The sequence below is a fragment of the Rhinolophus sinicus genome, chromosome 17 (genome assembly GCF_057876585.1).
Source record: "Rhinolophus sinicus isolate RSI-liver-muscle chromosome 17, RSI-T2T, whole genome shotgun sequence".
Taxonomy (NCBI): Eukaryota; Metazoa; Chordata; class Mammalia; order Chiroptera; family Rhinolophidae; genus Rhinolophus; species Rhinolophus sinicus.
In genome coordinates, this window is record NC_142517.1 from 187896639 (window position 1) to 187912000 (window position 15362).

General features: G+C 36.6%; 1 protein-coding gene across 4 annotated transcripts in view; it reads left to right on the forward strand.

Annotated features, from left to right (window-relative positions):
- The window catches only part of ADAM23 (ADAM metallopeptidase domain 23), a 155641-nt gene that overhangs the window by 127690 nt on the left and 12589 nt on the right, over positions 1-15362 (forward strand). The window contains exon 25 of one of the 4 annotated variants that reach the window (XM_019726899.3): positions 8680-8770. The exons of 2 other annotated variants lie outside the window; for them this stretch is intronic. In XM_019726899.3, coding sequence (XP_019582458.2) covers positions 8680-8770 — 91 coding nt within the window. Of the gene's footprint in view, positions 1-4590; positions 4682-8679; positions 8771-15362 lie in introns of all 4 variants that reach the window. One more of the 4 variants, XM_019726900.3, reaches the window with a different exon arrangement.

The window sequence follows — 15362 nt, forward strand, 5'->3', positions numbered from 1 at the left end:
CAAGGGTTTTCTCTGTAACTGCGTGCATGTATTCTTTCTCACGGTCAGATTGGTTTGATTGGCACTTGCCTTACTGAGCCCACTGTTTGGGCCTCCCCAAATGCTTGCAATATATAATGAGCAACACCCACAATGATCTGACCTGTCAATTCCATAGGTGAAGGTTTTGCTATGTAGATACAGTGAGAGGGTATTAAGAAATACTTAGTTTTACTGAATTTCATTATGTTTTCTTGCTTTGGAGAAAAGAAATTCTAGAAGCAAAATGAAACTATTGCCTTTTTTTTTTTTTTTTTTCAAATGATGAACATGGGTGTAAGAGATAAGTTGTTTGGAGCAAGACCAAAATAGTAAAAATAAAGGTGAATTCTGTGAATATTTCATTGATTTGGGGATGTCAGAAATGAACCAATATGTTTTGGGTATTTCTTTCATTTTAATTATAAATTCCCAGAAGAATGAAAATTCGAGCTCTCCATCTGGGTAAGAAGTAAAAACACACATGAAAAGTATTGCCATTGAAGTCACCCTGCATTAGCTAAAGCTGTTCACTTTTGACCCACTTGTTTAAAGCATGCAAGATTATTTGTTCCACCTTCTCAAATCGTAATTATCAAAGGGCAAGAAATAGGATTTCAAAGCAAAAACAGTGTGAACAAGGATTTTTTATAAAAGATTTTCTATTACATATTACTTTATTTTTTTCACCTTGTCGTTTATTTACATACGAAGACTCTTCTGGCCCCTTTTCTCCCAATTTATTTCCACTGAACTCGCTGAAAGAAATTTTTTGGTTTGTTCTGCCATGGTAGGGTATATTTGAACTCTGTTTAAGAGACCTAGAATTCCCACCTGTTGTGGAGGCAGCCATGTCAAGTAGCCATAATTTTTGTCAGTTGGTAGGCATCTTTGCATGATGCTTATTAGGGAATACACAGGACCTTTTCTCATTGGATGGCTTATATTACCCACAGGAGGGAAGAGAAGATACTGGAACATCAAATGTTTCCATTGATATGGAAAGGCAGAAGAGCTTTTCTGGGAAGTTTTGCTCAGACCCTTTTATTATGACCATAGTCACCAAATCAGAGATAGAAAGGCCTTAATGGCAATTCAGTCCAGACCCGTTTTACAAATGAGAAAACTGACTTAATTATCAGGATTAACAGATAGGGGCAGAGACAAGAATAAAACGTAGATCACCTGATCTTGAGCCCTATTGCACGCTGCCCCATTTAAAGCTGAGTACATAATATTTTGGTAAGCTGGTTCTTATAGCACAATAATAAATATAGGGGGTGTAACAATAACCAAGTAATGATTAAGCTTATTATCTGATTCATTACTTGTCAAAGGAAGTGTTATATTATTAGCATTTAGTTTTTTGAAAACAAGAATTTCTAAGTCTTAGTACCATAAAGAGCATTATTTAGTGTTTATGTTTACCTTTTGCATATATCTTTTTAAAAGATGACTTCCTTTGTGACTGTACAAATCTGTGATTTTGTAGTTCAGATGATTAGATATGGTATGTTATGATTATTATATGATTATGCTCATTTATAATTATTTCTCACAGGTATTTTTCTCACTAACAATGGCTTTATCAATAACTTAGGAATTTACCAAGTTTTAAAATTTTTCAATAATTGAGTTTATTTTGTTTGGATTTAGAAAAATACCATGATATTTTCATAGGCAGCTAAACTGACTGAAATAATATTCTCATATGAAATAATTCATTTTTTATTCTTTTAGATATTTGTCCCAATGTATCCCAAAATTAACTTCATTTTTAAAATTATTTGAGGGAAAAGGGTAGGGAGATATGAATGTATGTCTGACATATTGAAATATGGAGCTAGATAAAATATGTGTTTGTCATGCCAATATTATACCTTATAGTATAAAGAGTATATTTAGTATTTATTTCTAGTCTTAAATTTTAGTAAAATAATAAATCCCTGCAAAAAGAACTTTAATCCACAGAATACAAATGATGGCTTTGATGCCTCCCATCTTTGAAGTATTAGGGATGTAGGATTTAGCCCCTTTGGCTCATTGGGATCACGTGAACTACATAATGCACCTTTCTGTTTCAGAAACTCTCCAAAAGTAAGAAAAAAAAAGACAAAAAAACAACCACTCAGTTTCAAAGACACAATTTCAACATGTTTGAAGCATGACTTGTCTGGGAGAATTCTACATATAAAATAGAAATTCTTAAGAAAATGAGAAAATTCAAGAGTTTGTATCTTGATATTATACACTTAATCAAAAATTCTGCCTTTTAGCACATCTGAACCTCAATAGCAGGGACCAAGACTAAACATAATAATAATAAACCAGCAAACAACAGAAATAAACAAGGAAACAAAAATGAAAATGTATTGCTAGATAATAGTTTCCACATTCAAGTTATAGTGAAAGGTAAGTGTGTCAAAGAATTAGGGAGCAAAGTTAAATTCCTGGTATAAGGACTGTGTTATTAGTTAAAATCTTTAAGAGTACCATCTTCAGATTGGGTGGGATAAAAAGAAAAATAGGATACATTGTCATGTGCCCAGATAGTTCCTGGAACAGAAAAAGGCATTTAGTAGGTAATGAATGAATGAGTGAATGAATGAACAAATACAGTCATATCATAAATGAATTAGTACAGAAGTAAAACTAGAGCGGAGGCCCCCAGGAGTGCAAGGAATTTTTTCTAATGAGATGATAAATTCTTTGTAACTGTGAAGAGCAGCTGAGGCCTCAATTTGCAAATGTCCTTTGTAAAATTCCACCCACGAGTGAGCCACGCAATTTACGTCAGTTTGAAAACAGATTGAGTCACTATTTACTAGAAGAGATAACCTTGTTAATATCCTGATAAAGAATCAAGTGGCTTTTACATATATTTTCAGTATACTGGAATTTAAAGTAGTGGGAGGGACAGAGAACAAGGAAGGAGAGGATACTTTTGAAAAAGCTATTTTCCCACTTACTTTTATTTTGCATTGGTGTTAACAGTACCTATTTATCAGTGAAGGATTTGGAGATAATTATTCTTGCTCAGTGGAGATTACAGGATATATCTGTTTGTGTACTGCATACTTATTTGAAGCATCTGTAGAAATGTCTTGTCCCTCTGGTTGTGTTTCTAATACCTACATGACGGATTACCAAATTCTCTTGATTCCGCAGTGAGAAATTACATCCTCAGCCTTTTTACATAGTTATTTTCATTCATCATTCATACAGTTCCTATAATTTTATAAAAATTAACAAATTTTCATTCAGTATCGCATTTTACAGGAGTGCGTGTGTTTCCTGTAATTTAGCATATATGGCTTATATAAAAATTGAAGAGGTAATAGAACTCGTGTATTTTGGCTCTGAGAGCCAATGCCTAAAAAATTTTTTTTTAAATAGTATGTCCTGGTTAATTTAGTGTTTGGAAAACAATGACTTTCTAAGGTCATAAAAAAAAAAGATGCATTATATTTGGAATACCTTTTATCCCAGTGTTTTCCTCTATAGTTTGGAAATCTGAGCTATAGTTTATGTTACTTTGAATTCTCATGTATTGTCATATTTGGAAAACATTACCACCACCTTACATGTTGGTCTTTTCTTCTTTCGCCTCAACACTCTCAGTAGCCTTTGTCTGTTTTCTGTTGTGTCCCCCATCTATTTTTGCTTTTAAGGACAACTCAAGTTATCCTTAGTTAATGATAAAACGAGACTCGCTCACTCTTTACTTGCCCTGTGATAAAATGAAATAATTGTACAGTTGCTCACCTGAGTTAGAAACCTAAGGTTTTCTCTTCTTTGGGAGAATATTTAGCTAAAAAGTCAATGAGCCCAATGTTAAGCCTTAAGAAATTGTGACTTCTAGTCGTGGTTCGTTGTGTTGTTTCACTGTGTCGCACAGCACACAATCTGTGAATTCAGCCTTGTTGAAGCCAATCTCTGTGTTCATTGATAAAATAATATTAAGCCAGTACTTTTGATTCACAGAAATGTGAGAGAAAGTGCATATATATCCACACGCTTGCACACAGACACACTCAACCCTAAATAAATGCAGTTATTTGAAATACGCCTTTTCAGATAAAGTAACTTTCCCGTTAAAAATGCATTTAATTTTAAAGATACTCTCTTTAAATTTGTAAGGATTTTCCCCAAAGTTGAATATGTTCTGAATTTTAAAAAGATGTAGCTTCCTAGGCTACAGCTTGAGAATTTTACAGCTTGAGAATTTTTTTTAAAGTATACTAATGGCTTATTACTTTGGTAATTAAAATATAGATTTGCAGTTATGCAATTTCATTTTAATTTCACCTCACTCCTTACCATACCTCAAATTGGATTATTTATGTTTAAAAGTATAAGATATTATGTTTTTAGGTAGGGTTTGTGGAGTTTGCAGGTAAATTCAAAACTACCCTTGAACATTTTCAGTGTGCATGTAGATGTTAATTTCAAATTATTAATATTTAACTGACTTTCAAGGCATTTCCTGGAGAGATTATTTTGTATGTTAGTGAAATCAGTGTGTAATTAACTTCCTTTGTTAAAAGCATCTTCGTTTTTCCCTCCACACAGTGAACATGGCCACGAGCAGGCTAATAGGTGCTGTGGCAGGCACCATTCTGGCCCTGGGGGTGATTTTTGGAGGCACAGGGTGGGGAATAGAGTAAGCATCTTTGTGAGTTTCTGAGTGTTTCTGTTTGGTTCCTGGTATGTGAGCTGACCCTTAGTTCCTGACTCCCCACGTGTTGTCTCATTGCTGTGTTTCCCGTAGTAGTGCAACTTGTGGTGTGATTTGGATATGTTTGTGTCGTGTGGTTTTCTTGTGCAGTGGAGAACCTTCTCCTGTCTGGAACAATGTGGGGCATAAATAATATTGGGGTGCTTATGATGTCTTCACAATTAAGCAATGGTCCCAAAAGCTTCCATTGCTCCTTCACTTATAAAAGTAATTTTAAGATAGACGCCTTTTTTTTTTTTTTACTATTTATTGGCAAAAACGCTTTTATATGAGTGTTTTATTAAGATTCTTATAACAAATTTAATTATCACCAGTCAAATAGGTATACAACTAGGAATTATTATACAACTAGGAATTATTAACACATGTAGTTCCTTTTAAAGATAATCTGAATGACAGCCACTGATATCTTCTCCATTTTTTGAGAGTGATATAGGGGGCTTCAGCTTTATTAAAAAAAAAAAAAAGATATTTAGGATACTGCCTTTATTTTTTCTTATAAGATAGGTTAATAATTCAAATTCGAAGTTTATATTTGGGAACAAGCAGCATTAAGAATGAAAAGATATTTAATCCAAACCTCCAAAATCTTAAGTGAACAGTTGCAAATTATCTGGTGGGTTTGTCTTAAAAGTAGTCAGTATATAAATATATATGTGCCACTTGCCCTCACAGAAATACAGCTCTCCTGGTCCCTTTATTTAGGTTGCTCTGTACTTGATTCACATCCTTAGAATAGCTGTCAGTTCTCTGTGGGATATTGCGTTCATGAGATTGCGTATCTGTAGACTAAAAGATAATGATTTTTTAAAAAAACTGTATTTGACTCTCTAATTACAGAGAGAGCATTTGCAAATAACAGAAATACTCCTTTTCACATGTTGTCTTTGCTGCTCACCGTGGTGGTGGTAACACTTCGCAGCAGCCCAGGAATGAATTATTAGTATCTTAAGGAATTAGATACCCTCTATTCAACCACCCCAAACCACAGGCATGTTGATAACATCACAGTTGCACCCCACAGATGCTGTTCTTATCTACTGGGTCTGGGAAATACAGCATTAAGGGGGGGAGCACGTCAGTGGCTTCACACTTTGTGTTGAAGATGACCTCAACCTTCTCTCGCCTGGATTGCAGGGCTTTCAGTAGACTTGGATCTTCTAACACATCCCATCAGTATGGACTGTGAAGCTCGTTGACACAGGGGAAGCTAGAAATCCTGGAAAAGATCATGTTGTTTCTGATTAGAAAATAAAGTATATAACAGAAATAAAATATTTAGAGAAAACAAGAACTTTGTCCCATAAAATTTCACCTTAGGTCTGTGGACTGGATTATATACAGAAGTAACATTCCTTTTCCAGGGGAAATTATACTCATATATTTATGTGAAATTCCTCTGTGGAAGAAAGGTAGTTTTTAAAAAATCATCCCAATTCCATTTTAAAATATATATATAATTTATTCACTGTGGTAGGCTACAATGTACTAACTGAAGGGATGAATTTTAATAATTTTCCCTTTGAGTCTTAGAGCTAGGCAAAATCCAAGACCTTTGTTGTAAAGCATAGTTCTTGTTACCAGCATTCATTTCATCCATCCCTTCCAGTGTTGTTGGTTTGTGGCCATTTCTGGTTGTGACAGGTAAGTCTGTATAAGTGTATATATTTTTTCTAAAGTAGATGTTATTATTATTGGCTGATATGCTGTTTTTTGTCTATTAGTTTACTGATGTTTTTCCCTTCAAATTCTAAATTTTGCCATAATTGTGAAGAATAAATACAGTTAAAGAAAAATAAAGTCCACATAGTACAATATAGTTTTAACACTTCCTAGTTTAACTGATAGTGCAATGTTCATTTTGTCACTAAGGAGTCCATGGACAGAGAGGTTTTGTTCTGTTTATTTTGTTTTGCTTTTATTTCTACTCCTTAACTTATACTTGTAAATTAGGAATCATTTCTGATGGATTATGTATTGATTGTAATTCCAACCTATTTTCTGAGATAGTAATGTGCAAATCATATCGAAAGCATAGATTATGTTCATGGTGATATCAATATTTTTAAATGTTTCTTTCAAAATTTGCTTCCCTGTTAAACTCTGGGGAGGAAATTCGTGTAAATGGAATAATGTTTTATTAGTGCAGGGATTAGCAAAGTTTCCATAAAAGGCCAGATGGTAAATAGTTTGGGCATTGCAGGTGACAGGGCTGTCTGTCACAACTTTGCAATTCTGCTGTCTTAGCATGAAATCAGCCATAAACAGTATGTAGATGAATGAACGTGGCTGTGTTCTTTGAAAAAACACTCAGCAGGGCCAAATTTGGCCTGTTGGCTATAGTTTTCGGACGGTCAATGTAGAGCATAAACTTCAGTCAGACAGATCTCTGTTCAGATCTTGCCTCCATCACTTATTAATTTCTGGAAGCCTCTGTTTCTTCATCTATTAAACAGGGATAGTCATAGTCAAATGAAATAATACTTGTCAAGCGCTTAGAACTGCACCTGGCACATAGTGGAGGTCAACATATAGTAGCTAACCTGTTTTTATTTTCTCATTATTAGTAGTATTATTTTTATCAGTGTATCTCTAAGGGCCACTGAGATCTGTGGGACCTCAGTGGTTAGTCTTAAGAGTGTGTCACAAGCCCAGGAGCCTGAAGAGACCACATCCCCGAGACTCCCAGGATAGCTGTCCTCCACCTTTCCGCTCACACCCACAGGCGCTGGGTGGTCTCTGAATAAAAACATGCCGCACACAATTTCAGTGCTGCTAAAAGTGGCATCCATTTATGTACACAGTTGAGGGCACTGATGTGAGCAGAAAAGAGAATTTTCTTACACAGCTGTGAATGTATACACAAACGTGAGGATTTTAGGAGAACTACCAAAACTGGCCTTGTGGCTTCTGGAACAGGGACATGAAGTTAGGACCGAAGGTATTGTACTGTTAGGGAGCACTGTACTTGCTTATAGGATCCTGCAGGATGTGATATTTGAAATAATTCTTGTCCTAAAGTTTATGTTGTGTACATTTAAAAATAATGATCCAAGGTGTTTTCCCTGTGAGTGGAGAGCACGCACTGTACTATTTATCAACTCTTACGCAAACAATTGATAGAAACCCCATTTTGTATTTTTTTCTTGCTGTCCTTCCTGCTCCCCTCCTCCCCCCTTTTTAAAATATCTCCAAACCTCAAACTTCAAATGGGAACTTGAAAGACAGTCTCAATCTATCCTAAGGAATCTTTCTTCCATTTCCTCCAAAACTACCGAAATGAGTTTTACGCTTCCTTTAGCTCTTGCCTTTGCAACCCCATGTTGCTATTGAAACACTGTATGGGTCTGTACAGTAAAGAAATATAACTTTGAGCACAAGCTTCAAAGTCAGATTTCTATTGGTAACCTCCTTCTGGCTTGTGAATTTTAGCTGTCTCCCAGTGGGGGCTAAAAAATGTAGCATTCAGACAACTTTGTGTACTGCTTGAAAGAACACTTTAGTGGAGTATTTTTCCCTTTTTTCATGCCCTCTTTTGCCAGTCAGATTGAGCTAATTCTAATGCAGTCATGTTCTTTATGTGCTCTTTTACTTGTTTGACTCATGGTACTGGGAAAGGGGAGGAGAAGAAAGACGGGCAATGACAGCAATTGGGCATATTTGCTTCAAATTCTGTGAAAGGTGAATTTAATAGAACTTAATTGCCAATGGTGCAGAAGCTTTCAATTTAAAGGCATTCAAATCCAAACAGTAGCTATCCATAACATTGAAAGTGCAATTAGGTTAAGTAATAAAGACGTCTTACGTGTTTAGCAACTTTTTATGCAGGGTATTTACTTCCAGAAACCGCTTAACTGCCTTTCCCTTGTGGTAACGAAAGTGGTTGGCTCATATGACTTTCTTCCCACGATCCTTTGTCACAGGTCCTAGTGCCACCAATCTGATAATAGGCTCCATCGCTGGTGCCATCCTGGTAGCAGCTATTGTCCTTGGGGGCACAGGATGGGGATTTAAGTAAGCGACGCCGCATGTCTTCTTCTCAGTGGCTCTGGCACTTCTCTTTTCTGCTTACATAACCAAGTTTTGAGTTCCTGCTACAAGTTTTAAGAGTAAAACTGCTAAAAATAAACATTTTTATTCAGAATGGGTCAGAAAAGAAGAAACATGGAAACTCAAATGTCATCTTCAGGCAAGTGGGAAAACATGAAATGTAGAAGGGATTCACATGCACCATTTTAAGGAGAACAAAGCAGAAGTTCTTTAATGGAAGGTATTCCATCTTTTAGGAGCCAGCATTCTGGGATACATTTATTTATATACAGATAATCGAGGAAACTCTGTAGTTGGAAAGAGTGGATATAAATTCCTTGTATCTGTTATAACTGGTTTATGTGCCATTGACATTTTGAAATTTTCACAACCTAAGTAACCATTTGTTCATTATTTTTCACGTATAACATATCATATATAGCTTTGTGATTTGAAAAGCTTCATTATTTTATAAAAACAGACTTTAAGAAATATTTTCATTAATTCCCTAACCAACTGAATTACTTTCATATTGGAATTTGAAATCTGTGGCTTTGTGATACTTAATATTTTCTAATTAACTGCTAATATTGACATAACTGGTAGGCCTGGTGTGTTTTCATAGTAACCTTTTAGTTTGGATTATATGTTGATCACCGAACTAAGTTTGTTTAAATAGACATGCCAGATCATCACAAATAATCCTTAATTATGATCAAAATTTTTAAACCTAATTTTATGCAGTTTGGATGTTTCCATACCTCAGGTTCATTGGATAAATGCTTTTTATGGCTTTTCATGCTGCAGTGACTTGATTTTTATGATTTGTAAATAAGACCTCCTTTGCCAAATATTCCTTGTGATAAATTAAATTTCAACCATATCTGTAGAAACAAATTGAAGTGGGAAATAAGACCATTATCTAAGTTCAAACCCACTTGGCCTCCTCCATCTGGTTACTCAGAAAGTTTTTGACCTGAGTTGTCTGAATAATTGCCTTAATTATGAAGTTTAGTCTATTTTATATTTGGAATCTTGAATTCAGTTTATTTAAACCAGATAAAATATTATTATTAGAAAACTAATTGTGAAAGAAAAACCGAAAGGTGATTTAAATAAATTTAACATTTTCTGCTAATTTTGTTATATTAAGATTTAATGAGTAAGCCTACAAGTTTTGGAGTGGTTTCAACTTGGAAAGTTGTCATCAAATACTACTTTTCTACAGAAATGTTTATAAACTTGAACTCATTTAGTGAAACAGTAGTTTTAGCATCAGTGTGTTTTCAAATACACAAACACAAAATGGGCAACTTACATTTGAATTTCTCGTCATAATGTTAACAAGTCATTGCCCATATGATGAGTAACTCATGAGGCACCTAATAAAATGGAACTATTTTTGTTTGGACTGGCCTGAGTCAAACAAAAATGTTCTTAGTGCTTCATTACCGCAAACAAGCCATTGCGTATTATGGTAGTTCCTTGATCTGTTATTATTTTATAGTAAGCCCCCTTGAACTTTTTCATAAATATGCCTCAAGGAAAAGAAATTTGGCTCATGCCCAGCCTCGTGCCTCTTTGGTATTAGGAAGCCTCCGTTTTAAAGGTTTGGAAAACAGTCTACTGCACATCTTTGCCACCCAGCCACATGCAATGCCAACTTTTCCATTTCAACATTTGGAGACAAGAGTACTACTCGGTAGCAGGACCTCAAAACAGCGGCCTGGCCTAGCTCACAGCTTGAATTGCATGTTTCTTTGGGGAAGAATGGACAAGCCTTTGTCACTGTGTATATAAGTGGATTAGGCCCTGTACAGATTACTTCTATCTGAGAGAGGTCTAATCATCAGAAGAACAGGAATAAAAAAGTGGGGAGGGGGATGGAGATGGACACTTAATGAGATGAGAAACAGCATCCGCTAAGCACCCAGTGCGGATTGCTGCAGGGCATGTGTGCTGCTAAGTCAGTGCCCCTTCCTATGCCCTGTGACCCTAAGAAATAAAAACATTGCAGAAAGGCAGGCAGCCACGCGAAGTAAATATTTTTATGCCCTGAAACAAGCAAAAAAAAAAAAAAAAAAAGTGAAGAAGTGAAATAACTTTAAGCGCTTAAATTTGGAGACACTGCTGCTCTTGTGCTGACTCTTGGTTGCTACAGGAAGATCTGCATTTGCTTTAGATTTGAATAGTAGCTGTGTGGTTTATAGTAGTAAATGTTAAGTAATGGCTTCTACTTTGCAATAAAAGACTTTGGGTGCAGACTGATACGGTTTAGGTTTTCCCACTGCTTGGGCAATTTTGGAAATGATTAATCTAAAAATGATTTGGAAGTATAATTATTTGCTTGCTAGTCGAACTGAAAGCCTTTGAGTTTCTCATTGAGTTCAAGGTGAATACAAAATAGGTTCCTTTAGAATCAGAAGTTGAAAACAGTTTGTAAAAATGATTGCTCTCACTACCTTTTTTTGGAAATCTCACCTGAAACCAGGTTTTTATTACTAGTAGAGACATTAGCAAAGTAGCTGGAAGAATTTGAGGACACGTATACTTTTAGATTAAAGGAAAAATGTATTAACTGCTCAGGGGAAGTATTGGTCTTTCCTAATGTCAAATTTCTTTAAGGGTAATACTTTGAGTAATTTACCTGTGGAAGAAGTATCATACCATACGTGATCTGGTCAAGTATAAATGAAAAATATAGCTACGCTTTGACCCCTAACATTGTCTGCCATTCTTTATAGATTTTTTAAAGCTGCATCTCCTCTGAAATAGGTGGTAAAAGGATGAGTGTGTAAGTGAATGTGCATATGTGAATGTGTGCACCTTTGTGTGTGTAAAATGATAAAGGTTTATTAAGATTATTGTGATAAAAATAATATAAACTTAGATCTTTTTTAGCAGAATAGTACAGTCTGAAAGCTTTGCTTAATGCAAATGAGACTTTTGTGTAAAAGTTGTAGAATTCCTGAAAAGAAAAAAAAAATATTCGGTATGTTGTTTTATTTAACATATTCTGATGTATTGGGTAATGTGGTAGATATACTTTAGTAACTTCAGTTAATCCCATACTCCAAAAGTACAAAGATGCTAAGGGAAGATTTAGCCTATGGGTTCTCAGTCTTTAATGTCTTAGGATTTTTCTCTGAGAAATATTGTGGAAAATGAACACAGGCTATTGACATACCAATTTGTCCAACTTTTCCCCCATCTGCATTTATTTACGCTCACCTCATGCTCCTTTTCCTCTCCATCACCTATACACACAGAATAAAGCTATGAACTGTGGTACAGAGGATTGCAAACCTCTGTCCTGGTTGACTCATGGGGACTCAGAGCCTCTATCCAATGTTGAATAATAATGCTACTTGATTAGATCATTCGAGCTGTTGCTTTTACTAGACATTGGAAAAAATCGTATAGATGAAGGATCATTTTAGTAGCATCTTCCCTAAAACAGGAAAGATGACAAGTAGATGAAAAGACAATTCCAAATCTCCGTATCAAAATGAACAGAATTACTGTTATTACTTTGGACATGATTTTTTATCTGACATTCCTTAACTTTGAATACAGGAAATTAGATGTGAGCAATATAATCATTTACGTGCACATAAAGTATCTGAACATCATAGGTGGTGGTGATAGAAAGAGAAATTCTAGGGGGAAAAAAAACTTGAAGGTAGTAGTGACATAGTTTGTTCACAATTCAAATCACAAGACTTCGGGATGAGTATTGAGCTCTTCCAACCACATTACAATGTCTCAGTCTGTGGGACCTACGCACCATGTCCCCCTGTCCCACTAGTTGCTCCCTCTGTGGGGTTCAATGGCCTGGCAGAGCTGTTCTTGACATTAGAGGTGTTGATGTAGTACACTTGTAATTATCATATGTGATTTCTTCTCTGGGAGGACTTACTTGGGTCATGCGTTCTTACTGAGTCTCACTGTGACTGTCAGCATTTCTGTTTAGCCCACGTTCTGTTTCATTGGCCACGCTAAAGAAAGGGCTATTTAGGTACTCACATAAATGAACATTCAAAGGACCCTATCTGGGTTATCACAAGGAAAGTTAACTGAATTGTTGTCAAGTTGGATGAAATTTGAAAGGAACCTGACATTGGTAGTTACATTTTCTCAAAAGACTAAAAGTCTTTAATTATTATTATTTTTTTGCCTTTGGTTTTTATAGAATTAGAAAATGGAATCAATGTTAGCTAGTCTTTCAGTGAGGAAGATAAGCAGACTACTGCTTGTCTGAGTTCCATGACCATACCCTCATGCGAAGGAAGGAGCCTGGTTCCGCTAGTGCCAGCCACTCCTGCGTTAGGCATTTTCTCACTCAGATCACGCAGGTGGTAGTAGTGCCAGGCTGGCTAGGAAGACCCAGGTCAGCTCCCTGACTCGACCCTCTGGGAAAGGGAGCTCAGTCTGAGGTGGCCTAGGAGGTGTTGGGCAAGGGGTTCTTGGTGGGCGGGTGGGATTCATTGTGGAAAGATAGGGAGGTGATAGCAGTGGATAAATATATACCCTTGAAAGATCTAAAGGCTTTACAATCTGGAATGGCTATTGTTACCTGAAGAGCTTTGTTTTAATTTTGTAGAGTTGTATATATGTCTGTGTATAATATAGTGAACAGAAGTACAGGTTTTTCAAAAGTAGTAAAAATTGATGAAACTGGGTCAATGCAAGGTTTATGGACTGTGCTAATATTTTATAACAATCCAGAAATACCTTATGATGAGAAAGTTAATTGTCTTCAAATCCTTGTGAGCAGAGGATATTCAGGTGAAATAGTTGTGGAAGGAGGATAGCAAGCGTCTACCCATGATAGTTGTGCTTTTGCATGAAGATTGATTTAAAAAAGACTTTTTTCACATAGCAAATTCAGGACAGGCAGTTCTCAACATACAGCCCATAGTGGTTTTACAGTTGGTACGTGGGGAGCCCTCACACCCGCCTGCCACAGGAGAGTCCCTCTTTGTCCTCATCTCAGGGCTTCCCCTTCCCCCTCTGCATTAGTGGAGGAAATACGGACCTGGAATTCCCATTGGGATTCAGAGTCCATTTTCCCATAGAAATACATGGTTCTACAGGGGAGTCTGGCCTGGGAACCCAGTCACCCTCTATAACATTGTTTCTATAAAAAAAAATGCGATCTAAGCTTCAAAAACTGACTTTTAAAAGGAGCACAAACTTTTGGAACCTGGAGGTTACCTGTATGCCAGGCTGAAATGGAATTTCATATCTCTATTTAAAAATGAATGGGATTGCAGTGATCATGTTGGCCACAGCTATTTACCTGATATTCCTTGAATTTGAGTAAAAGAATTTAGATGTGGGCAGTCTAGTCATTTACATGCACAGTGCTAGCTGGCATGATCTTTCCTCTACGTTTCTTTCAATTGAGGAGACATTAGTTTAACATTTCTCTTGATGTCCAGTAATACAGAGCTAAAAGGGTTGGGGTCCATAGTCCTTCAGCGTCATTTCACAAGGTCAAGCTGTCCCTGTTATTCCCTACCTGACTCATGGGAAGTGTGGTTCTTTATGTGTCTACTTTCAAGGATATGAGCGTGGGTAGCATACGCAGATCTTGTGCTCTGAAGCAAACTCAGTGACAGGTACATTATGGGAGAAGTCCCTTTTGGTCTCATCTGTGTTTCTGAGACAGCATCAGCCATGCCTGCTTTCAAAAACGTTGACTCAAAGGAGGGTTTGTGGGAGAATGGGCAAGAACAGGAAGTGCCACTGTTGCAAATAGGTTGTGCTGCAGTGGTTTTCCTGCTGGGCCAGTGAGCCACATGCTTAGGCCATTAATGAAGATATTTTAATGAAAATTTTTAAAATGAAAAGGGAGTGTGTCTTGAAAAATGTTTATATTTGGTATTTCAAAAGAGAAGCATCAAAGTGGTCATCTTGGGAAAAATAAGGACTTTGCAGGATGCCTTTAAAATATTTTGAATTTTGGTATTGTTTTTATTTTGAATTATGTAGGGGGGAGCAGAAATATACTATAATCCTTTTGGTACTTAGGGCTGTAAGGGTATCCAGCTGGCCCTGAGTGAGCGGGCAGGGGAATGAGGGCTCCTGGGGACGCCTCGGTCTCCAGTTTTGCATGATGCCTTGGTGGCAGCAGCATTGCACCCGCCCAGTGTGCAGATCAAATGCATGAGCCCCCTTGCTTGATGCCCCACATGAAGCCAGACCATGGGGAGGTTGCAACCAACTTTTGTTGTTGCCTTGTACAAGTGTCTTGCTGGTTCTTTCTTTTCTCTTTTTTAAACATAGGAACCACTGTTTAGGAGACTGGACACTGTGAGCAAGGCATTTTAACTTGCTTCTTTCAACTAAGCTAATCTGCTGCATTTGCTTAACTAACCTGAGCCTGTGTCCATTCTCCTCGGAGTGTACCGTCTTCCTGTGCACTCTGGTTTTCAACTTTCTAGACATGAAAAATGCTAGTTCCATCGTGGGGTAAGAGCTCACACACCCAAGGCAGCAAGATAACTGAGTACAACAAGGCTTTCTGCCATCTTGGCAAAGGCTGATCCACTGATACAGAAGTCTCAGTCTT